The 27,338-nt window shown below is 41.8% G+C and overlaps 1 protein-coding gene across 1 annotated transcript in view; it reads left to right on the forward strand.

Annotated features, from left to right (window-relative positions):
* Nucleotides 1-724: 724 nt before the first annotated feature.
* ANOS1 (anosmin 1) overlaps nucleotides 725-27,338 on the forward strand; it is a 157,363-nt gene continuing 130,749 nt past the window's right edge. Inside the window, exon 1 of the mRNA XM_069945364.1 lies at nucleotides 725-995. Coding sequence (XP_069801465.1) covers nucleotides 795-995 — 201 coding nt within the window. The 5' untranslated portion in view covers nucleotides 725-794. The remainder of the gene's footprint in view (nucleotides 996-27,338) is intronic.

Genomic DNA, 27,338 nt, shown 5'->3' on the forward strand with positions numbered 1-27,338 from the left:
GATCGCCCACATTGACATACCACCAGACGCCGGATTAAAGGAATTGAAAGCAATTTTGTGCTGATAAACCCTCAGGCAAACCAAGACGCCAGCTGTTGTTGTTGTTATTATAGGATTAGGAATCCTAAAACAAGGATTATTTTATTTGTTATATGACTATTTATTAGTTTTTTTGTTCCGAGGAGTTCTAATCTAACAAGCAGAGCTGAGTTTGTCGTTTGGCAGAGACGTACGGCAACATGTTTGCCTGTAAAAATATCAAATCCTGATTTGGTGCACAAACAGTTAAAGGCTCATTTTATTATTATTATTATTATTATTATTATTATTATTATTATTATTATTATTATTTTAACATGATTACATTCTCACTTTATCTACCTTGCTATTATGGCTAGAGTATTCTTCCCTGACTATTCTTCCCTTTCATGTATCACAGAATAACCTCAGCAGCATCTTTTCACTTTTTGTCACAGGTCTCATTCAGTCCTGCTCTCTCTCACTGTTCTCTTTTCTCTCTGCTGTCAATCATATCCCTCTGGCAGCCAATCACACTGGGTGCTGTCAGTCTGGTCCCACCCTGAGGAGGTGCAGCTGCTTGGAGAGGAGTGGTGAGAAGCAACAGCAGCAGCAGGAGGAGGAGGAGGAGGAGGAGTGGGAGTGGAGCAGCTCAAACCAAATAGAGTTGAATGATTGAACTTTTCTTTTTAGTTTGTGCAGCTCCCCTGCCTCTATCCCCTTCAGCAGCACAGGGAAGCTCCACTCTCCTCTTCTCCTTGATTGATCTCTTGTACATGATGAAGGATCACGGCTGTACCATGACCCTTCTCCTATGGATTATCTTCCTGTGGGGCAGCTTTGCTCACAGTAACTCAGCTTCTTCTCGCAAGCAGGATGAATCCTTCTCCACAATGAGTGTGTATAGAGCAAGATGCACCTCCAGGTGCCTGAGCCTGCACATCACTCGCATCTCTGCCTTCTTCAAGCACTTCCAGGTACAGTCTCAGCCTGGCTACACTTTACATCTTATGCAGTTGCAGCAGCATGTAGTGCCAAAGAGATAGCTGCTTACTTATCTCTATGGGATGGGAAAGTTTCATCAGCCTATAAAGTCTATGTAATGCATTCATCTTTGATGTAGCAGAGCTCAAGTTGTCATTGAAATCTTTTGAGCATCATAAGATAATGTGGTGCAGTTTGTATATAAAACTGCTTAGGATACATTGTGATGGAGTGATAAGTTGTATCCAGTGACAGACTTGGCTCTGCTACATTTGTTCATCTCAGGTCTGTTGACTACTGGTTAGTGCCTATAATCTTACTGTTTATCTGAGTTGTATATTATAGTGACTAATATATTTTATTAATCAATTGGTAGTAGATGTAGAAGTGTTGAATGTGTAACAAATTTAACTGACCCTTAAGGTCCATTTACACAGAAAGATTATCTGACAGATTATCTGCCAAAGATTTGAAGCCAAAGCCAGAAGCAGACTATAAACAGAGATCAGGTCATAAGGAAAGACTGAGATTTTTTCCATGAGATCCATTCCTGGCTTTGGCTTCAAATCTTTGGCAGATAATCTTTCTGTGTAAATGGACCCTAAGAGTAAGGTTACTACAGTAGAATTGCATGCAGTCCTATGTAAGACTGTTGAGATAATCATCTACGTAAGTCTGACAAACTCATCACTACTATTTCTGCTGTACTTAGCTCTGCTGCATGTGACACATTCATCTCCTCTACTTCTGTCAGTCTGAGATTTCCTATTGTATATACAGTGATGGTTCATGCAGGACACTTATCTTGACTGACCAATTATTAACAATAATTGGAATGAAAAAATAATCATCTTAGTGTTAATACAAATGAATAAGATTTCCCAAGTCAGGAGAATACAGATACACACTGGTTATGCCTGGCTGATGTTAGAGAACTTTGAAGGTGTTATATGGTTATACAGGAGATACAGATGTAGCAAGGCTGGATTTACCACTTGGCATACAGTGTGAAACCAGTTCACAATATTTTCTGTGGCGTTAAAGAGAACAACAGTAAGCTGTTATAATGTCCAAAGAGTAACATAGTCAGCTCTGCTACATCTTTTTTTTTTTTTTATTGTCTTGTCCTCAATTTTAGTGATGTCACAAGCTTAAATGTATATGTGCCATAGGGATGATCAGAATTGCTTACATCTATGGGTCAATGGTCTTCTAGCTGTCTGCAAAAATCAGTGTTTCTAACTTCAACTTGGGGCACAGTCAGCTGTTCCCAGCTAAAATAGATTAGAAAGGAAGGCTTAATGAGATAATCTATCATTTTACCTGCTTTAAAATAAATAAACAAACAAACAAACAATAAATAAATAAATAAATAAATACAACTATAATAACATAACAAATCCCAGCGGCTCATAGACTTTAGTAGAATGGATGAAAGTTTGTTTATTCGCTGCTAGGTATTTGTTTATTTTGTCTGCTGAAAAGCTTCTGTCCCGTCATTGCCATGGGGAAGTGAATGGCACCTGTTGGGTATTATGGTGACAAACGCCGCCACCTCGGAGAGTGCTCCGTCACAGCATGCTGAAGTAATAAAAACTGAGAGGGGATGACTTCAGAGATGATCCGTTTGCCCCATGCATCGCTCTCAGCCTCAGGCTCCTTAGAGATAAGCCAGCATTGACTTACAGCTAAAAGCAGCATTTTACTTAAAAACCAAGGAGGGGAAAAAAATCTGTGCTCACCTATTAACCTATGAAATCCACATAATTATTAGTTGACCTTTAGAGGGCAATAGCTGAAAAGCTAAGACCAGCAGTGTTACATGTGTGATACATTTATTCCGACAAGCTTGGGATATACCTTGGCCTGCTGTGGGGTAGAATGGCTGGAACCACACACCATAAACATTGTCTTGTAATGAGTGCAATGGTGAGAGACGATTTTCTGTTAGCCAAGATGACACGCAGAAAATATTCTAGTCACTATTCAGGTATTTCTCTGAAATACTAGACAAGACGTAGGGCACTTCACTTAGTCTGAGCCCTCGCAATTATCCCCATGTGTTTCTTGGCCAAGGATCCGTCCTTATATTTACCTCAATTCTTCATGTTTGGCATTTGTGGAGGAGTTTTTTTGGGTGTTAAGAAAAAGTTGCAAATTTGCAGCTACTGAAGCTTGTCAAAGGAAATGTGTGAATCACTTGTTTTTCTGATGCTATATCATCAGGTTATAACAACAGCTCCGATAAGGAAGTGAAAATAATATCATTATAATTTTTTAAACGTTTTTATTTTTGACTGTTATTAGAATATACTATTTTCTACTGTTTGCATCACTGTGGTGAAGCAGCTACATATGTTTTGAACGGACATGGGGGGGGGGGGGGGTCTGCTGCCAGACTCTTCTGGTGGCTTATCTTTGTAAGAACAAAAGGATCGGGCGGTGGAAATCCAATATGGCCTTTCGCTTTTTTGAACCAACATCACCTACAGGGGAAGTGTTGGAATGTCTCCATTCTCAATTGATGGTTGGCTTGACCCGTCGAAATTGGCAAATTTGGCCAATGCATGTCTTTTGTATATGACCAGCATGTATATTGTATACGATGAGAGGTATCTAGAGAATAGGGAATTAAGAGAAGACTGGTGGGGGTCGAACCACTGGCAAAGTTTGGCTTAGCACTCAAGAATGTTTGGAAGCCTCATAGAAAATGAATAATGCTACATTTATATTATTTATTCTTCTTTTTTTTTTTTTTTTTTTTTTTTGGACAAGGGGTCCTACATTTTAGGGATTTTGACAACCAGCAACCAGCTAGTTGATAGAGAATAACTTTGCAAGTTGGGATAATCCCTCTAAAAGTGTAGAATGCTGTATGGGAAGATGTTTAACAGGGTCCCCCACAAAGGAGCTGGTAGTGACAACTGAGTTTTTTTTCTTAAATAATAATATAACTTAATATAACAGTCGGGGACAAAAAATAAAATAAATGCTGACCACAAGCTCTAAGCCATAGGGAAAACTCCACCTAGCTCACCCTACTGAATCCTAGTTACATCAGATAGTAAAATATTAGGGTTAACTGGGGTCACGTATGAATTGTCATAATAAAACTGTGTTTTAGTGAAAGGGAAAACATATTTCTTGTTACCAGCAGAACTACTGTAATAGGCATATAGCATAGAAAGTGAGACCTAAAAATCTTAGCTATCCATGGAATAGAGCAGTAAATTTGCTTGTTCAGCTGAAAAGGATTACATGGGAACTTGTCATAAGGAATCAGGTAGTTAAAATATTCAAAACAGATTCTTGTTGCCCTTTATTGGCCAGGATGATAGAAAGACTGCAGACTCATCAGTACCAAACTGAATCAGGACAGAAGAGGGCGCTGTGACTAAAGACCATAGACATAGACCATAGGCAGAGTCCAAACTAAGTGTGCGTTAAACAATTCTGGGTGTTTTTATTACAGTAGCCAGATGTACAATGTTAGTGAATAGGAATTTAGGAAATAGTTTGTTGTCCTTATTTTCCTTATTGACTTAAAGGAGGAAGAACCGCAACAAAAACATCTTAGTACAGCTAATATATTTGGGACCATTTCTTCAATACTGTATAGAAAATGGGCAAAAGTTGCAGTTCCATGAGAAAGGAACCATGTTTTGTGTAATCTTATATAACCCCTTTAAATCAGGTAGGAATGCCTTATGTTTATTATTGGTATGTGCTACAAAGATAATGATTGTTTATGTATTTGATATAATGGCATTTTTAGCATGTGGGATAGTTTGTGGGTGTCTGAATAACGCACCTAGGAGTATCTTCCCTGAGCGACTTCCAACCAGGAGAAAGGAAATTGGAGCCTGACTTTACAATGCAGCTTGCTGACAATACAGCTGTGTTAGGGGTTGCAGCGCACAAATGTTGTCTGTGGCCAGTATTGTGACTCGACTTTCAAGTGACACTATGTTAAATACGGGCTGACATTTTCCCTCCAGCCATTTGCTTGTAACCATTTGTGAAGCACCAAACTGTTGAGGTGCAGCTTGATTCTGCTCAAGAAACTGCTTAACTTATATAACCTTTCTAGTACTGAGCTCTATATTGTAGCCAGTTTGAATGAATCATAGAAACGTTTCATCGATGATTTACATGTTCTTGTAGGAGGATACAGCCATATTTTACAGATAAACAAACATCTGCTACATTTACGCTGACATTGAATTACAGGTGTATGGATTCTTTATCTGGAACAGAACCAGCACACGCAGGGGCATTGCAAGGTTGATAGATCATGTGAGAGATATCTACACTGATGTTTTGTATCATATATATATATATATATATATATATATATATATATATTTTTTTTTTTTTTTTTTTTTTTTTTTTTTCATTTTATTTTGTTTACAGATGATCATCCAGACTAGTATTTGAAACTGACTTATATCCAGTGACTCACAGATAATCTGAGTTCCTCACTTTTCTTTTCCATTTGGCCTGAGCCATGACTCTTCTCTGGAGAATCTGCCAGAGAAATATTTTAGGCTCCTTGCTCCAGCACATATAGTAGTGCTCTGTGCCCCTATATAGTGGTAAAGCCTCTTTATGCAGGTAGGCCTCCAGTAGATAGTTTTCGCCGAGTAGCAACCAGCCCCCTCTGTGGTTGGTACAAGCCTTGTAATTTGCTTCCCAGTAAAGCACATCCACAATGTAGGTATCCCCCTGTAGGTAGTCCCTGTGGTAGTTGCCCCCTGTAACTAAATAATATGCCAAATGTAGATAGTCCCCCTGTAACCCCCCCCCCCCCCCCCACACACACACACACATAGGCATCCCTCCTGCAGGTAAACCCTATGTTGACAGCTCCCCTCCATGTAGGCATCCCCCTTGTAGGTAAAGCTCTAGTAGGCAGCCCCCCTCCATGTAGGCACCCCCCATCCCCCTCCCCATATAGATAACTTCCTCTGTAGGTAGCCCCCTCCCCATGTAGATATCTCTCTCTGAAGACACCCCCATGTAGGTAACACCACCCCATTTAGGTAGACCCCTCCCCATGTACATTTCTCTCTTTGAAGACAACCCCGTGTAGGTAGCCCCTCCCTTTGTAGACATCTCCCCCTGTAGGCAGTCCGCTCCCCTTATAGACATCCCCATGTAGGCAGCCCCCTCCCCATGTAGATATCTTCCTTGTAGGCAGCCCCCTCCCCATATGGACATCCCCCAACGTAGGCAGCCCCTCTTCCCATGTAAACATCCACCCATGTAGGCAGCCCCTTCCTCTTGTCTCCCCTTGTAAACATCCCCTCATGTTGGCAGCCCCTTGCCTATGTTAACATCCCCTTTGGTAGTTAGCCCCTCCCCATGTAGGTAAAACAAACACCATACAAACCTACCTTCCCTCCGGCGTGTGTCTCCTCACCCTGCTTTGCGAGCCACATGAGTGACATCACTTTTAGTCTGAAGAGCTGGGGAGAGAGTGGCCTCTTGCGTCTGGAGGCAAAATGCTGCTTGCAACCACAAGACTTATTGGCAGGGCAGAGAGCCACTGGCTCATTGCTCTGCAAATAAAATTGCTGCATTATCCTAGCACCCACGGTTAAAGAGCACCGGTTGCCCCCAGTTCATCAGGTGCTACCCTTATTCCTGTCTCCCCAGGTTTAACAGCAGTGGGTGGCAGAATGGCCTGTAATGCAGCGTGTTAATAGGCAAAGATTCGAGGGAAATGCCTCCAAATCTTCATGCCTAGCAATGCCCATAAGCACATGTTAGTCTCCACTACATAAACATGAATCTAAAGACTGAATGGTGCACTAATATGTAGGCTGCAGGAGATTCTGGTCCACAAGACAGTACAGATAAATACTTTTAAACATATCCTGCATGATGACACAATGCTCTACCAGCTCTACATCTCACTGATCATAAAGGAACGCCATATCCCAGCTATTTCAATGGTGCAAAAACCCTTTATGGTAAATCTACAATACAGTTGCTTCCTAAATAGTTTTCACCCAGCACAAATGATTATTATATACCCTTGAAGATACCAGGCTTTGACTTTGCCACTTCCATATGTGATCAAACAACTTGGAATTTGTAGCTGTCTCGGTTAGGGTAGTGTTCACTGCTCCTCCCCAATAACTATTTACAGGAGACGGTCTACACAGATTGGCTGGTAATGGTGAATATACACTTGAGAAGACTTAGGGTACTATTACACCAAGCAATTTTCCGACGACTAACGATTAATTATGATCGTTCTTGCGGTCGTTTAGTTGTCGTTATTGTGTACGTTTCAGCTGTGAATTCTTATTCCACCGAACGATGTGCGAAGGATGAGCGAACGATCAAACGATAAAAATAGGTCCGGATACTATTAAACGATCAACGATTTCTCGTTGGTCGTTTAATCGTTGCCTGCTATTACACAAAAAGATTATCATTCAAATCCGAATGATTTAACGATTTTTTGAACGATAATCGTTCCGTGTAATACCACCCTTACAGTCACAGTTATAGGTATTACGATTTCCCTATCTCAGGGCATAGACAAAAGACAAAGGTAGCCAAAATGTGTAAGTCACGCAGCACTGATTCTGACTGGTGGCACATAGAGTTTAGTGTTGGTAAAAGTCCTTGCACAACTATTGCCTCTTCTCACTAAAAAATCCTTCTAAACAACTGGAGATCAATTGGAGAGAAACTCTCCAGCCACACGACTACCCTAGACACCAACAGCTGGAAGGTGGCACTGGGACACTGCAACATCTATTTTTCCTTCTTCATTTGTTGCGTATGGTATTAAAGGGGTAGTGCGGTGTTAAACATTTTTTCACTAAATAACACACATTACAAAGTTATACAACATTGTAATGAGTGTTATTTAAGTGAATGGCTCCCTTCCCCATGTCCACCCCCCTCCCTCCCGACCATTGACCGGGAAGTGTAATACAGTATACTTACAGAATCATTGTTTTCCCCGGCCGCCATCTTGGGACGGCTTCTGTTATGCCCAATGGCGGCTGGGCAGCTGGTGATGCGCTGGAGGGGGCGGCATGACGGAGGGCTGAAGCAGTCAGGCCGGCCTGCTGAAGATGACAAGATCGTTTCAAGATGGCGGCGGCGGTCAACAGTGATTCCGTAAGTATACTGTATCACACTTCCGGGTACATGGTCGGGATGGGTGGGGAGTAAGGTTTACCATCAATATATACAGTAAAACAACGTTTGCCTTCCACTCCATGAATGTGAGTCTCGGTTTGTAAATATGTACTGTACTTTTTTTTTTCTTTTTCTTACTTTAACTGCCTTGTTCATGTGGTGTTAGGACGTTCCAATGAAGGGACCTCCCTGTTTTCCCTTTTCATACTAATTTCTTAAGAAATAGAATCCAAATAAAAGAGTACAAGTAAGGCAGACATGGTGTCTTTGATCTGGTTGGTGGTGACCTGTTGCAACGTGTTGTATCAGCACAAGCCGTAACGTTTTGAGCTATTGCACACAACAGCATATACTAAGTACACCTGAAATTACCTATGTTCTTTTTTTTTCTTTTTTCCACTGAAACTTTAGCCTATATATATATATATATATATATATATATATATATATATATATATTTTTTTTTTTTTTTTTTGCAAACGTAAAGCAATAGCAGATTATTTTCGCATGTCTGCTAGGGATACAGTGGTATCATGATGATCAAAGTCCGGCCACCACTCATAGAACAGAGGGCAGTGGTCGGTAACCAATATAAGGAGCTGTTGGCTATACAGCAGGAAAGCGGGCCAACATTGCTTAGTTTTGCATTATCTATCACCTAACATTACTCTGTCTATACTAAATATTGTGCAAAGTTGTCTCCAGGAGCAATGTTATTTAGAACCTATCCTAACTAATAGCTAAAACTGATAATAGGGCCATGTATGTAGGGCTATATATATATATATATATATATATATATATATATATATATTTTTTTTTTTTTTTTTTATTTTTTTTTTAAACACCATTTCACTGAAAAAGTTAGGTAATTTTCTATATGCATCACTTGGTTGATACTAAAGGGGTCATCCAGCGATACAAAAACACAACCACTTTCTTCCAGAGACAGCACCAATCTTGTCTCCAGTTCAGGTGGGGTTTGCAATTAAGCTCTATTCTCTTCAATGGAACAGAGTTGCAAAGTCGGCACCCAAACTAGAGACAAGAGGGTTGCTGTCTTTGGAAGAAAATAGCCCTGTTTTTCTAACGCTGGATTAACCCCTTTAATGTTGAGTAACCAGAAAACAGTGCGCTGTGGGATATCAAATGTCAGTTATTAATCTGAAGCTAAGCTGTTAGGTCACAGGTCTGATGGTAGAAACATAGCCTGAAGACACACCTGTAGCAAGCCTACCACTTAGCATAAGGTGGGGGAGGGGAGCACAGCTTTGAGGGGCTGGGTCAGGTACAGAACATGCAGCCGAGACCAGCAAATGTAGTGAGTGGAGCCCACACCTCTTGGTCTCTCAGCTTATAGCAGGCATGTCCAAAGTCCGGCCCGCGGGCCATTTGCGGCCCGCGTTCCGAAGTTTTGCGGCCCCCCAGGTATCCGGCAGCAACACTGCTCTAGTGCACAGAAAAGGAAAGCCGAAATCTCGCGATGTCCGAGATTTCGGCTTTCCTTTCCCGTGCACTAGAGCAGTGTTTTCCAACCAGTGTGCCGCAGGCGCCGTCCCCCTCACCTACTGGCCCGGACGTGCTCCTCCAATCAGGGGAGACCAGGAGCGTGGTGCGCCATGCACCACGCTCCCGGTCTCCCCTGATTGGAGGAGCACGTCCGGGCCAGTAGGTGAGGGGGACGGCGCCCGCGGCGAGCATCTCAAGGAAGGTGAGCAGGGATGGGGGAGAAACAGGGGAGAAGCAGGGGGGAGAGAAACATAGGGATGGGGGATAAGCAGGGGGGAGAGAAACATGGGGATGGGGGATAAGCAGGGGGGAGAGAAACATGGGGATGGGGGAGAAGCAGGGGGGAGAGAAACATGGGGATGGGGGAGAAGCAGGGGGGAGAGAAACATGGGGATGGGGGAGAAGCAGGGGGGAGAGAAACATGGGGATGGGGGAGAAGCAGGGGGAGAGAAACATGGGGATGGGGGAGAAGCAGGGAGGAGAGAAACATGGGGATGGGGGAGAAGCAGGGGGGAGAGAAACATGGGGATGGGGGAGAAGCAGGGGGGAGAGAAACATGGGGATGGGGGAGAAGCAGGGGGGAGAGAAACATGGGGATGGGGGAGAAGCAGGGGGGAGAGAAACATGGGGATGGGGGAGAAGCAGGGGGGAGAGAAACATGGGGATGGGGGAGAAGCAGGGGGAGAGAAACATGGGGATGGGGGAGAAGCAGGGAGGAGAGAAACATGGGGATGGGGGAGAAGCAGGGGGGAGAGAAACATGGGGATGGGGGAGAAGCAGGGGGGAGAGAAACATGGGGATGGGGGAGAAGCAGGGGGAGAGAAACATGAGGATGGGGGAGAAGCAGGGGGGAGAGAAACATGGGGATGGGGGAGAAGCAGGGGGGAGAGAAACATGGGGATGGGGGAGAAGCAGGGAGGAGAGAAACATGGGGATGGGGGAGAAGCAGGGGGGAGAGAAACATGGGGATGGGGGAGAAGCAGGGAGGAGAGAAACATGGGGATGGGGGAGAAGCAGGGGGGAGAGAAACATGGGGATGGGGGAGAAGCAGGGGGGAGAGAAACATGGGGATGGGGGAGAAACAGGGGAGAGAAGCAGGGGGATGGGGGAGAAGCAGGGAGGAGAGAAACATGGGGATGGGGGAGAAGCAGGGGGGAGAGAAACATGGGGATGGGGGAGAAGCAGGGGGGAGAGAAACATGGGGATGGGGGAGAAACAGGGGAGAGAAGCAGGGGGATGGGGGAGAAGCAGGGGGGAGAGAAACATGGGGATGGGGGAGAAGCAGGGGGGAGAGAAACATGGGGATATCCCTTTTGTGTTTTTCGAAACAGGCCCAGGTTTCACACTGAGTGAGTATAAATACATTTAGAATCTATAATATTATTATTATGTATAATATGTCCTGCTTTAGTGTCATTTTGTGCCATTTTGGTTGGTGGTGTGCCCCGGGATTTTTTAATTATAAAAAGTATGCCGTTTTCAATAAACTTTGTAAAAAAAAAAGTTTATTTGCATTCATTTTAATGGTCCAAAGAATGTCAAGTAAAATGGTCGGCCCCCGCACATGTTCACTTCAGCAAATTTGGCACTCTTGGAAAAAAGTTTGGACATGCCTGGCTTATAGGGATTGAGGCTATAGGGTTTGAGGCTATGCTAACACAGTGAAACAACAACAGCCATTCCGCCTCAAACAGTCGTTCTTAAAGGGGTTATCCAGTGCTACAAAAACACGGCCACTTTCTTTCAGAGACAACACGACTCTTGTCTCCAGTTCAGGTGCGGTTTGCAATTAAGCTCCATTCACTTCAGTGGTACTGAGCAGCAAAACCCCACCCAAACTGGAGACAAGAGTGGTACTGTCTCTGAAAGAAAGTGGCCATGTTTTTGTAGCACTGGATAACCCCTTTAACACTACGTGTGGCCACAATTAACAAACAAGTTCATTTATTGTGGCCGCAGATAGCTTTAATAATGGCCTTTCAGGACTGAATTGCCATTGTTATTACACTGTGTGAACATAACCTTCACACAACATATTTTTCACACAACATATTTTTTTTACTTAATGGCTGTTGTAACACCGGCCGTTATTAAAGGCAACCAATCATGCAAAAACCCACCCTAATGATAAGAAAACGTGCTGGCACATCACCCAGCACGCTTCCCAAACATCCCCCTGTACCCTCCGTGCCCCCCCCCCCCTCTATTAGACCGTGTTCTTACTTTTATGATGTCCCACGCTGTATGTAAATGCCGGGCAAGTAGTCACCGTGGGTCGGTCCTGGACGGAACTAGTCACGGTCCTGGGCAGTGGAATAGCTGTAATCACGCCCAGAGGGGCGTGATTGAAAGACCTGTGTTCCGCCGATGTCACCTGAGGCATGCGTTACACATCTTTAGCACGCCGCGCATGCGCTGTATGGCGGGAGAAGATTCTGACGCACTACATATGTGCGGCATCCTGAAGACATCGTCACACCGCCGCCGTGGAACGCAGGCCCCAGGTGACATTGGCAGAACGCAGGTCTTTCAATCACGCCCCTCTGGGCGTGATTACAGCTATTCCACCGCCCAGGACCATGACTAGATGTGCCCAGGACCGCCAACAGTGACTACTTGCCCGGCTTTACATACAGCGCGGGACATCACAAAAGAAAAAATACGATCTTATAAAGGGGGGCACAGAGGGTACAGGGGGATGTTTGGGAAGCGTGCTGGGTGATGTGCCAGCACGTTTCCTTATCATTAGGGTAATTTTCTGCGTGATTGGTTCCCTTTAATTGAAGAAATACATTGCATTGATTGTAATGGAAGCTCGGCCGGAGTGTATCCACTCTGTATACACTCCAGCCGGGATTCCTTGCGATCGCACAAAAAACAGACATGTCAGTTTTGTGCGTCTGCTATTCATTAAATAGTGACTGCACAACACTGACAGAGCAGACAAGGTAAAGTGCGGCTCCAGCTGCACTTTACATTGTCGGCTATGGTGAATTGAAATGCGGGCACACCAGAATGTGCCCGCATCCCAATTCTAAAGAAACAACGTTTATCCGACCGGCCAGGATGAACTTTACTGATACCGACAGTTCTGTGACACGGCCGTGTCACAGAACAGCAGGCGTCATACTGTGTGTGGATCCGGCCTTAAAATAAATCACAGAAATGTTGTATTCTAGTAAATCTGTTTGTTGTTTTTTTTTTGTGAAAGTCAGACCAAATCCAGTTTGTGCTTAATCAACTTGCCCATTTCTAACTAAAGCTTTTCCACAAATATAGCAATTGCTTTCCACAAATTTGATCACTCTGTGAAGCTTTATTGTAAACAGATTCTATTCTCATCTACTGTATTAAACAAATAAAGAGCCTACTATTTCATAGACTGCCTGCAAATCATCCACCATGTCACTAAGGCATTGTGCTGACTGAGCCTAGTAGACTCTTGTAATAATCTATATCCAAATCCAATATCCCACACTTCATATTGTAAATGATGACCTTACCTCAACCAGCAAATTATCCATTGGGCAAAGATGAAATCAATATTACACATTTTTCTCAATGATATATTCCGTCTGTCATTTTTCATGTTCTGTCCAAATGTCGGAGCGCTGCTTTATATACAATGTGTCGGTGCGGCTCAAAATAAAACCTCATTATATCAAAGTACAGCCAAGGGGCGCTAATTCATTATCCAGATGTTTTATTGCATCTGAGTTTAGAAAGCCGTGTAAAACCTTTGTGTTGTATATAAAGTCATGATATATTTGTTCCGTGTACATAGTCAGCCTATGTATGTTTTATGTTCTTGACTCTTAAGAGTTTGTTTGCATATGTAAATGCGCCGATCAATGTTTATTTATTTCTACCGCGTCTCCGTTTGATATTGGCAGCCATCTTGGAAACGCTGAACGTTGGCTGCCTCGTCCATGACCGTGTTACATAATGAATTTGCAGAACTGATTTAACAGGGCTTGGCATGATTTAGTCTTTGGAGGTCTATTGTTATAATTACTGCACTGTATTGGAATTGATAGCTGAATTTCAAGTAGAACAAATTACATTTTAATTACGGCGACGAGCTCGCCAGCGAGGACTAGTCTCCCTACCTGACTGGAAGGCCTAGCTTGTATATTAATCATTGGCTTATGCCTCTCCCAACCTAAATGATCAACTTTCACAGCCAACAAAAATCAGATTATGATTAAAATGCATTAGGCGGTTAGGGTAGCGGGAGCGAGGATGCTGTAGCGTGGTGTAAACATCTAGTTCATTGCAGTTTACAGAGTCCCCTATGGTTTAAGAACATATTACTGTCAGGAAATATTTCTTCCTTTCATGTAGAAATACATGAAGAATCTTAAATAATGCAGAACACAATCAGTCTGCCTCAGAACTAATCCTCAATTGGAAACATTAACATCAAAGCAACTTGCAAGCAACTCTCTGTAGATTCTGGTTTTTACTAGGCTACGATGAGCACCAGGCGTCTGACGACGTTTGCTGCAACGTGATATGGTATTGTGAACCTTATCAGCTGGGAGACGGTTATAGATTTCATTTACAATCATGTTAGAAAACATTATAGGGAGATTGTGTATCGGTAATGTCAGATATGCCAGAGTAATGTGTGGTATGGACATGGCTAAAGAATGACTAAACTGAAGGCTATAAAGTAGTTGTGTGTGACTTGCTGTCAGCAGGGCTAATGCATTAGCGATTTCAGACCGGCCGCTTGTGTTCCATTAATCTGGCATTTCATTTACTGTATCTATCACCATTGTGTCTCTACTAGCAAAGAGTGGAGCAGCGGTGGGGAAAAAAAAGCTTTAAAGGAGAAGTCAGGAGGCCATGGGGGTGCAGGAAAATAATAAACAAAGTAAACCTACCTACCTTTGTACCATATAGCACTGCTCCCAGGTCCTGTTGAAAGCTGCTGGTGTCCTGCAGCTCTTCCAGCTGAAACGTTGTATACCTGAATGGGCGATTGCCTGCTCAGCCAATCAGTGACTGGAGTAAGACATGGCCCCAGTCACTTACAGGCTGATTGGGCAATCGATCATCTGGGCTGTGATGTTGTACCTGGAACAGATGTGACGTAGCCGATTGCTAGCCGAAAATTACATCCAGTGGTCTTCAGTGGGACCTGGAAGCTGCTCAACTTTGTTTATTATTTTCCCCCACGCCCCCGGCTTCCTACCTTTTTTACTTTACTTTTTAATTTATATGAGCATAACTTTATAAAGGCAACCTGGTAGCTACTATAGGGCAGGGGTATAGCTTCAGTTCACTTTGTCTCCATGCTCCTTTCCCATGTAAGTAAATAAATAAATAAATAAATATATAAATAAATAAAAATTCCAGACAGGAAATTTGATAGACCTTTTTGGATACTTTATAGCAAATGCTAATTATGCAAATTAACCTTCCCCAAGATGGAGGCACGCTGGCTCCAGTGCCACCTAATGGAGGTAACTACCCTATTAGTCATTGTCCAGCTCCTAAAAGGGCCTTATCATATTGCTAGGGACTTTTAGCCAAACCAGAGTCTCCTCAAGAGGAACACAAACTATTTGTAGACAGCTGTTTTGGGGTTCTTGCCCCTTGTCACCACAGAGCAGGGTACCGGTTAGCTGGGTGAGAAAAAAAGGAAAAATTGGCAGCACATCTATGACTGTTCACACTGCAGGTTGCACGCTGCTTGTGGCTTACATACAGAGAAATAAATAGAAAGTGCAACAGCAACCCACAGGGTGGGTTGCTGTTGCACTTTCTGTTTTTTAGCTGGGTGAGAAGCCTTTGAGATGTTTCTGAGGACGTAGTGTGTCTCCTTGTGGAAACCACCAAGATGGCGTAGGGAGTCACAGGGTAGCTACCTATAATAGGTGTAACTAGACCCCTATTTCCTCTGGAGAAGAGATAATTTGCATACCTTTCCCAGGATCATTGGCAGGCCTATATGATTACCAATGCCAGCTTAGCATTTTCAAGGAGACACACTTCTAGCTTCGGCATATGGCTGTATAGGTGCGGTGCAGGAATTATTTTGCCACATTTTTGCTTTGCAAGCAATAGATAAGATAATGTTTGATTCATTTCAGGTTTTGCAGAATTACATATTTCATATGATCCTGTGTTATCCAAACATTTTGTTATCTGCTTGTAAATGTTCCAAACCAGGTGAAGAAACATCATAGTTTCCTTCCTTCCATGGTGGTCATGTCTTGTCTGTCATATGGCACAGGATATCATGAAGACCATGCAATAATAATGTATTATTTAAAATAACATGACGTAATGGAATATTAGACTCATATCTTGGGAATGTAACCTATCCTACGTAAAAGAGCTGTATGGGTTATGACTTACCCATGCCCCGTTTAGCTTTTTTGTATCTGCTGAAACCTTTTATATGTGTTTTAACTAGAACAGACCAGCTTTGTGTGGAAATGTCTGATGGACCTACAGTATATGATGTTTCTGATTCTTTAGAACTTAGATTGCTAAGTTTTTATATAGAACTTGAGGTTAGGGAATAGTTGCATTGTACTGTACCTCCTGCCCATCCTGCCAAATGGCAAAATCATGAAAGCGAAATCTAAGCATGTGGTTAGCAGCTCCACAGCCCTACACCTACACCGAACTTCAATTCAATTTACTGAAAACAAGAGCTAAAGGTGGTTGACCTAAGTAAATGGGTTAAAACTAGGAATGTCCTAATGTACTGTAGGAAGAGAGCAGAGTGATTTTCTAGGATCACCTGGTAGCTTGTCAAGCTACCTTACCAGCAGCCTGACCAGTTGCCCACCGATCCTAACAAAGCACTTTGCTTCGTTCCTACTGAAAACTAGAAAATCTCTAGTTAACACATGACCAGAAAATTAAATGGAGCAAGACCTTGTGATACACAAAAGAGAAATCTCTCATCTTATTATCCCTAACCCTAAATCTAGAATACCCAGTGTTGTGGGTATCCGCTTGTATAGGGAGGGGGTGGATCCAGTCCTAGGAGGAGCATGCTCAGGTACTACAAAAGTACCCCAAGAACAGGTTCAGAATTCAAATGGCAAGATCAGCACAACAAAACAAAAACAAACATATATAATATATGCCCGTATTTTCCGGCGTATAGAACGACTCCCAACTTTTCCAGTTTGGCATATACTCGCCATATAAGAATACCCCTCTTTCAACACACACAAGATAAAAATTAATAAAAAACATCAGACAGCAGTGAGCTCTGAGGTGCAGAGGAGATACAGTAATACTGGTAAGATACATGGGCGGGACAGACAGGTGATAGAGGTGTGTTTTTATGGGCACAGCGCCACTCTACCGTATCTCTTTTTTTCCATACCCCGGCCGCCTGCAGCTTGCTCTGCCCTTCATACAGTCGCTGCATACATCGGGATTCAGCAGTTGTTCAGTTCCTTCCACCGTACAGTATGTGGCGACCACAGATTCTCCAGTCCAGTTCTGAAGTTTTTCAGCACCTGCCCTATAGGATGAAACCCGGCGTATAAGACGACCCCTGACTTCCGAGAAGATTTTCCTGTGTTAAAAAGCAGTCTTAGACGCAGGAAAATACAGTGGTTTTCTATATAACATAAAAGGAGACATTTAGGCCAGGTTCATACACAATAAAATAAAGTATAAATACAACTGTAAATAGATGGAAGAATAAAGTATTTTGCAAAAGCAGGTCATAAATAATAAGCAGGTTCAATATTTTGATGGCTGTAATCAATTTTGGCCGTTATTCTATACCATGGGTCTCCAAACTGCGGACATCCAGCTATTGCAAAACTACATTTCCCATCATGCCTGGACAGCCAAATCCAAAGCTTTAGCAGTCCAGGCATGATGGGAGTTGTAGTTTCGCAACAGCTGGAGGGCCGCAGTTTGGAGACCCATGTTCTATACAGTGTGTGTGCGCAGCCAATTTCCTATTGACATCAATAAAGCACACTATTATATTAAAAATACATATTTTTATCTCGGAATTAGGAAGGTATTTTTACCTTTATTTTACAGTGTGTGGACAAAGTCGTGTTGGCCCCAAACATATCATGTATAATCAGATGAAGTAATAAAATGGAAACCAACAACTAGAGAAGAAGAGACCCTGCCCGTAATATCTTATAATCTACAGTCATAACAATTATCATTTGGATTTTTAGCGATAACTTTAGTGTTATGGCCAATTTACAGATCTGAATCTCCTTCTGTGACTCTGAACTGAACATTCAGTCCTCGCAGCAATTTACAGCCCCACGTAGTCTGTATAGTGTGAAAGGCTGGCCTCCCCGGAGATTAGCAGGCTGAGCTGCATGGGATGGAGAGGTGGACAGCTGGACTATCAGCTCAGATTTCAGGTAGCATCTTCCTCGTGCCGTCATAAGAGGTTAGTATTGTTTTACTGGGTTATCAGTTGTTGGAAGGTCAGAATGATCTGTGAATTATGAGGATATGGTAAATGCTGTGTTTTCACATAGTTCACTATGTTATTTTAGGAAACATAAAACTCATATTGATGTTCACTTGTGGTTGTTCTTACTTGCGGGCTAAACTTTTGTTCAGGCCCCTAAGAATACTTAACACCTAGTAAAACAAGACACGTCTAAACATCTGTTACAATGCGAGGCAACAAGCCCTTGTTGTAATCTCGTCCAAGCCATTTCATTAAATATTTCATAATGTGTTAATAGAAAGAGCATCTCACAGAATCTGAACATTTCACAAGATATAATTACTGTCCAGCTTAATTACTTATCCCCTGACGTACAATAAAACACACAAAGTCTATAGTGGAGAGGCCATGATTGTATTTCTATGTAAGACTTTGGCCAATTAGACTTAAAGCCATTGATCAGATATCATTTGAGACCACAATTTTGACAACTTTAATGGAATTAAAGGGGTACTCCAGAGGGGAAAAAATCTTTTTGAATGAGCTGCTGTCAGAATATTATACAGATTTATAAATGACTTTTATTTTAAAATATCAAGCCTTAAAGTACTTATTAGCTGCTGTATGTCCTGTAGGAAGTGGTGTATTCTTTTCAGTCTGACACAGCGCTCTCTGCTGCCACCTCTGTCCGTGACAGGAACTGTCCAGAGCAGGAGCGGTTTTCTGTGAGGATTTGCAGCTGATAAGTATTGGAAGACTTGAGTTTTTTTTTTTTAATCAAAGTAATTTACTGTAAAACTTTCTGACACCAGTTGATTAAAAAACATGCTTTTCTCCAGAGTACCAATATAGATAGATAGATCGATAGATAGATAGATAGATAGATAGATAGATAGATAGATCATAGTACACTTCTGTTATGAATCTACTAACTCATTCACTGTAGTTCTGCTGAACCCACTTTAGATAAATCAGAGGTTCATGGTTGATTAGGTTCAGCTGAACCATGTGTACTTCTAGAATAGCAGCTATATACTAACTGAGCATAAGTAATGCAGCAGTAGACTTCTGTGGGGCTCTACTGTACCCTTCTATGCTTCCAAGTGTATATGGTGTCCTTGTGAGCAGGAGCTTAAATGTATACATTTTAAAGAATTTAATTACACTAGTTACATGCTAGAATTATGAGCCTTGCTCTTTACATTAATATATGATTCAGTCTGAAAGGCTATGCTATTTTAGAGATATCATAGTTGTATTTTTGGTTGGTGTGTGGCTCCAATTTACTGGTGTGGCCCATTGCCATTTTAATTGAAATGCGTTTCGGCCCGTAAAATAGCAGACAGCGCTGGTGTGAAGATAGATAGTAGTCGGAGAGGTTCCAGAGAGAGGAGAGGCCACAATAGGATAAAAACTTCAAATAGTTTAATTGCAACGCGTTTTGGCCCGTAAAAATAGACGGGCCTTTCCCAAGCAACAGGATGCTTCAGAAAGGACTGTCTGCTATTTTACAGGCTGAATCGTTGCAATTTTAAAGGCTGAAGTGTTGCAATTAAACTGTTTGAAGTTTTTATCCCATCGTGGCCTCTCCTCTTTCTGGAACCACTCCGACTACTATCTATCTTCACACCAGCGCTGATCCTAACTGTGGGGTTTTGTATGGTCCAGTGATCCTATATGGTTTATATTTCTACATAAAATTAAAATTATAATATGGGCTCAGCACACAGCTTCCATGAGAGCCATCTCTACGCAACAGAGATGCACCATGTTTGCCAGAAAGGAGTTTTCAATTATCCAAAAGTAAAAAAGTAAAAGAAGTATAATATATATATATATATATATATATATATATATATATATATATATATATATATATACACTCACTGGTCACTTTATTAGGTACACCATGCTAGTAACGGGTTGGACCCCCTTTTGCTTTCAGAACTGCCTCAATTCTTTGTGGCATAGATACAACAAGGTGCTGGAAGCATTCCTCAGAGATTTTGGTCCATATTGACATGATGGCATCACACAGTTGCCGCAGATTTGTCGGCTGCACATCCATGATGCGAATCTCCCGTTCCACCACATCCCAAAGATGCTCTATTGGATTGAGATCTGGTGACTGTGGAGGCCATTTGAGTACAGTGAACTCATTGTCATGTTCAAGAAACCAATCTGAGATTATTCTAGCTTTATGACATGGCGCATTATCCTACTGAAAGTAGCCATCAGATGTTGGGTACATTGTGGTCATAAAGGGATGGACATGGTCAGCAACAATAGTCAGGTAGGCTGTGGCGTTGCAACGATGCTCAATTGGTACCAAGGGGCCCAAAGAGTGCCAAGAAAATATTCCCCACACCATGACACCACCACCACCAGGCTGAACCGTTGATACAAGGCAGGATGGATCCATGCTTTCATGTTGTTGATCCAAATTCTGACCCTACGAATGTCGCAGCAGAAATCGAGACTCATCAGACCAGGCAACGTTTTTCAAATCTTCTACTGTCCAATTTTGAAGAGCTTGTGCAAATTGTAGCCTCAGTTTCCTGTTCTTAGCTGAAAGGAGTGGCACCCGGTGTGGTCTTCTGCTGCTGTAGCCCATCTGCCTCAAAGTTCGAGGTACTGTGCATTCAGAGATGCTCTTCTGCCTACCTTGGCTGTAACGGTTGGCTATTTGAGTCACTGTTGCCTTTCTATCAGCTCGAACCAGTCTGCCCATTCTCCTCTGACCTCTGGCATCAACAAGGCATTTCCGCCCACAGAACTGCCGCTCACTGGATGTTTTTTCTTTTTCGGACCATTCTCTGTAAACCCTAGAGATGGTTGTGCGTGAAAATCCCAGTAGATCAGCAGTTTTTGAAATACTCAGACCAGCCCTTCTGGCACCAACAACCATGCCACGTTCAAAGGCACTCAAATCACCTTTCTTCCCCATACTGATGCTCAGTTTGAACTGCAGGAGATTGTCTTGACCATGTCTACATGCCTAAATGCACTGAGTTGCCGCCATGTGATTGGCTGATTAGAAATTAAGTGGTAACGTGCAGTTGGACAGGTGTACCTAATAAAGTGGCCGGTGAGTGTATATATATATATATATATATATATATATATATATCCCAAGTTTTTATTTTAATTTACACTTGAAATCATATTGACATTGCCATGTTGAGAATTTTGACAGAATAGTCTGTTTTTTATTTAATTTTTTTTCCCTTTTGCATGGAGTTTTCAATAATTACTGCAAATTTCTACTGAAATGTTTGTTTTTCTAAAATTTGAATTGCATTCATTAACCTTGATTGTTAAGTGCAGCTATGTGTTCCATATAATCATTTTTGCAGATCCTAAGCCATATGAAAGGCAGGCTTATAAATAGTTTAAAAGCAGGTGCGGCACTACACAGATTTTACAAGTTTTGGAATATTAAATAAACTTACCCCGTAGTGTGAGCTCTTGCTTAGTGTTACCGAATCTGGGGATATGTAACTGCCAGACAACTTCACCAATGTTACATGTTAGACCTATTTTAAAGTGTTCCAGGAACTTCTGTTTTTCTGTGGGTGTTTCCTGCCAATCCTACACGTTTCCTATGATTGCATAAGATGCAGTTCCTTGAGAGTATTTCATTTGGACACATTGCAGTGTTAGAAAAATATTGGAATTTTCCTTGGGAAGAAAAAAAAAACTGGTTGACACCTTTCCGTACAAGTGTTTCATTCACAGTCAAGTTGTTGCTGCTCGGAATGATATTTCACAAAAACATTGATTTATCCAAATGACAATATAACAATCAATGTGGCAAGCTGTTCACAGTCTGTGGGGGAGCTGCAATTTAGTGACATTAAGCAGTATGCCAAATACTCCTTAAGTAAGTGTAAGTACCTAGAAAGGTTTGGAACATCAGGAATATGTTCTCTAAGGTTAAATATCTATGGTTTTAGATGGATTGTGAAATGGAAGATTTCTAAAGGTCATATATTGTATCATATACTGTAGGGTTCCATTTGGGGCCCAATAGTATAATCCACCAGGCACTTTATGGGTAATAGTGAGGACTTCTGTGATCCCAATCCATCAATCAACTTAGTCATTTTGCAAGTTGAAAAACTCTATTGTAGATACTACTACTGTGCACACAGTGTTGTTTGGGCCAAAGGAGTGGTAAGGCTTTTAATTAATTATAGGCGCCTTATCCTGAAACTTTTAAAAAATGGAATTTGCATGTACTACATAGGCGTAGGGACAGATTTAACCCTGCTAATGCTCTATAAGGCTATGGTCACACTTGGTAAGAGACCGGCCGTTCCGTACAGTATCGGCCAGAGGATATTTTGCTCAGCTGAGTTCTAATGCGGGCGCATCAGTACGCGCCAGCATCAAAACTCCCCACTGCACACTATGGAGCGTGTGGCCGGAGCCGCTCGCTCCACTGTCTGCACTGACAGGGTTTTCTGCGGCCGCTATTCATTGAATGTCAGTTTTCTATGGTGCCGCTAGGGATCCTGGCCGGAGTGTATACCATGTATATTCACTCCGGCTGGGATTCCCTCAGCCTGCAGCACGTAAGTTCCATACTAATCACGGCCGATGCCGTGACCAGTAGTGGGATCGGCCTTGGGATTCCTGCCGGAAGGGATTGTGATGTCACGATTCGAGAAAAAAGGCCAGTCCATCAGCTGGGTCATGATGTGTCAGCATCGGAGCCGAGTCCCGAGACCGGTCCTGTCGCTAACTGAGGGCACAGGGAGGGATAGGTTCGTACTCCTGATTAAATTCCCCCCTGCCCCTGCTGGCTGCTGGACTTTAAAAATAGCCAGGCTTCTTCTTTAATTTCTAGAACACTTTGGAAACTTTGAGATACTGAAATCATCAGTGGCTGTATCATTCTCAAATCTTTTTATCCCTTTGTACATTAAAGCGACCACCAAAGACAAATGATCTCAGAATGTAATTACAGAGATGTCAGCAATGTAATTCGATGGAAGGTGTTAATCATCTTCAACTCATAACGCATAAAAGTTTTATTTTTCACAAATAATTTAAATCACAAGATTCCAATTTCAGTTGTCATTTCGGGATGATGTATATAGAGACCTGTCTAGTGTGCCGTCTCCTTTTAACCCTTTTTTGAATGAAGTTATCGTTCTAATAGTGCATAAGCATTAGGCAAGTGTTAGACAATGTGTTGATGCACAGTTGAATTTTTCCATAAGGACATCATTAGATAGGAATGTTCTTTGTAGGGAACATTTACTTGTTGCTAATAAAAAGCTGTCACTGAGAAATGGTCTAATGATATTTACTACATTAGGACATTAGATTTGTAATAACCAGAAGTCTATACAATGACGGCATCACAATCCCCTTTCGTGTGGTTAGATGGTTGTAGTAGTTTGCTAGTTAAAAAGCATACGTTAGATGCAAGACTATATTTGATTTGTATAAACATTAACCATCTTTATATTCTTTATCAGAGTTCTTCAAGACGTGTGGTACACCAAGATTCCATTAGGCTTAGAAATATAGACTCTGAAGGTTTTCAAAAATCTGATGTGTACTATGTATTCAACCCAGAATAAAGCAATATTCCTTAAAGGGGAACTGTCAGCATGTTAGACGAATCTAACCTGTTGGTAGACCCCTAATGCGCATGCGGCGCCAAGGAGGGAGGGTATGACTCTTACCTTCCTCCTTGGCACCCTTCCTGTGCAGTTACATAGTTACATAGTTACATAGTTACATAGTTAATACGGTTGAAAAAAGACACATGTCCATCAAGTTCAACCAAGGAGGGGATGGATACAGGGAAGGGGGAGGGGTGATAGGTTCTATACATATGCATCTATATTATTTTGGTCTAAGAACTTGTCTAGCCCTGTTTTGAAGCCCTCTACTGTTTTTGCTGTGACCAGATCCTGTGGTAGACTGTTCCACAGATTCACAGTTCTCATGGTAAAGAAGACTTGTCGCCTCCGGAGATTGAACCTTTTTTTCTCCAGGCGGAGGCAGTGCCCTCTTGTCCTTTGAGGGGGTTTTACCTGGAACATCTTTTCCCCATATCTCTTGTAGGGGCCATTTATATATTTAAATAAGTTAATCATATCTCCCCTTAAACGTCTCTTCTCCAGACTAAACAAATGTAATTCTTTTAATCTCTCCTCATAACTAAGATGCTCCATTCCCCTTATTAGTTTAGTTGCCCGTCTTTGTACCCTCTCCAGCTCTAGAACATCCTTTTTATGAATCGGGTTCCAAAACTGGACAGCATACTCCAGATGGGGCCTCACCAAAGCTTTATAAAGCGGTAATATTATATCCCTGTCCCGAGAGTCCATGCCTGTTTTAATGCATGACAATATCCTGCTGGCCTTAGAAGCCGCTGACTGACATTGTGTGCTGTTCTGTAGTCTATTATCTACAAGTACACCCAGATCCTTCTCCATCAGCGACTCTCCCAGTGTAACTCCCCCTAGGACATATGATGCATGTGGGTTATTAGTACCCAGGTGCATAACTTTACATTTATCCACATTGAACCTCATTTGCCAAGTGGACGCCCAAACACTCAGTGTGTCTAAGTCATCCTGTAACATCTGCACATCCTCCATAGACTGTACTGTACTACAAAGCTTGGTGTCATCTGCAAAGATAGAAACATTGCTGTTAATTCCATTCTCAATATCATTAATAAACAAGTTAAACAGAAGAGGGCCCAGTACTGACCCTTGGGGTACACCACTTATTACCGGGGACCATTCGGAGTAAGAATCATTGACCACCACTCTCTGGGTACGATTATTAAGCCAGTTAGTAGTTGAATCCATCAGTCAAAGCATCCGCCAACCATCATGCTGAATCGGCCCGTCCGCTCAATTGATTATGATTAGAAGGACCGGGCCAGCTTGGCGCGGGGCAGTGCTCCTATTTTTCTTCTCGGCACCCCGTGCGCATTAGGGGGCTATCAGCAGGTTGGATTCATCTAACCTGCTTATAGTTCCCCTTTAATTGAATTGAATTATCTGTAGTTTAAAGTATGTTATCAGTATATGAAAATATTTTCTTCTTGCACATAAAAATAATACCAGTTATATCAGTACAGTCTACTTCTGTTATGGGGCTACCCCATTCTTACTGATGAGAAAGACTTGTGCAAAAAATGTCCAAGGTGCAAAGATTGGTTCAAGCCTGTAAATCCTCAACCTAGTACAAGAGACATTTTTATATAAAAGATTGCCCCAATAACATAATTTTAGGAATTTTACAGACTTTGGGGGAGATTTATCAAACATGGTGTAAAGTAGAATTGTCTTAGTTGCCCCTGGCAACCAATCAGCTTCCACCTTTCATTTTTCACAAAATCTTTGAGGAATGGAAAGTGGACTCTGATTGGTTGCTAAGATTCTACTTTACACCAGTTTAATAAATCTCCCCCTTTGTATTTTTATTTATTTTTATTTTAAGGTGAATATGGAAGTATTTTAGAGGGGTTTTCCTAGTGCAGACATTGGGTACCTATCACTTTGACATACTACCAATGTAAAATTAGTGGTAGTCCGACTCCTATGAACCCAATGATTGCCAGAACTAAGTGGAAGCGGCACTAGAACAGCACAATTCCAATTCTTTTTACAGATTGTATGTGTCAAATCATTCAGACCACCATTATACCAAGGCAAACCATACTGTTTGAACATATTTGCATTTCATAGATGATAGGATCTGACCATTACCTACATAAAAATAATTCCATCAACTGACAATAATAGGACGTAAAAGTAGTGACGTAAAGTCCTCTTTAAATGGATTTATTTAAATTAAAGGTGACATTTACATAACTTGGTACCTGGACAACCATATTATAGAAAGAGGATCGACATGAGGTAAATTAGGCTAATATATTACTATATTACTATATATAGCACGAGAATGAAAACCAATTATAGAAAATAAATGACTGTTATTCTACTTTTCATGATATCATATATCCACATTAGTGTAGACAACCTAAAAGTGGAAATGCTGGTCTGTTGACCTCTGCTACTTTGAAGAATTTTGTTGTTTTCCTGTGTCTTAGTAATGATAAGTAATTAGGTGCAACGATCTATCAACTTGTCATACAAGGCACCTAGTAAAGGAAATAGTCGCACAGAAAAAGATAAGAGAGAGGGGATGACTTTTTTGTATTCCTGAACAGCTATGATGTCACGTATACTAAATTTAGTCATCAGGAAGTTAATATAGTGGTTCCCAGTCAAAACTAATTCTATTTCAAGTAAATGGAGGATATAAACATACCCAGCAAAGATGATGCCAGGACCTGACTTATGTTGCCTGCAGAATATTTCCCCTGTTTGATAACTGTAGACTTAGCAATAGTAACATGTGCATCAACTACCCAAGACATTAAAGTAAAACCTGCCTAATATTGTGCAGGTCTCAGCTTAACACCATTGAGGTGCGGGGTCTACAAGACCTCTGAAGGTGAAGCTGTGGTATCTGACACTGAGATGCTAGTAATAGATCCTTTAAATCCTGTAAGTTGTGTTGTGGGGCCTCCATAGATTGGACTTTTTCCAGCAGGGAAATTAGGGAAATATGGAGGCCAAGTCAACACGTTGAACTCTTTATCATGTTGAACAATTGTTGGAGTGTGTTAGGGTGCAATGTCATGGTGAAAAAGGCCACTACTATTAGGACTTACTGTTGCCATGATGGACTTGGTTTTCTACAATGTTTTACACATTAATTCCATAAGCCAAAGTTTCCCTGTAGAATAATGCCCAAAGCATCACACTGCTTCTGTGACTAGCCATCTTCCTATAATGTATCCTTGCCCCCATGATGTAACATCATCTACGTGATGTAACATAAAATGTCACACATTAGACTATTCTATTAGACTACTAGACCTTCTTCCATTGCTACATGATGCAGTTCTGATGCCCACATGCTCATTGTAGGAACTTTCATCAGTGAAAAGGCTTGACCATGGCACAAGTCTATGGTTATGCAGGACATTGTAATGTCCCTAAACCTTTCTTTTACAAAAAGCATTCACTTTTTTAGCAGTAGCGGCTGTAGGGGTCTGTGCAAACTGGTTAACATTTGCTCCACATGAGCATCAATGAAGCTTGGACACATGACCCAGTCGATAATTGACCAGTCGTCCTTTCTTGGACCACTTTTGGTAAATACTAACCACTAAATACTGGCACCCCCCAAGATCTGCTGTTTTATA

Source organism: Dendropsophus ebraccatus, chromosome 11 (genome assembly GCF_027789765.1).
Source record: "Dendropsophus ebraccatus isolate aDenEbr1 chromosome 11, aDenEbr1.pat, whole genome shotgun sequence".
NCBI lineage: Eukaryota > Metazoa > Chordata > Amphibia > Anura > Hylidae > Dendropsophus > Dendropsophus ebraccatus.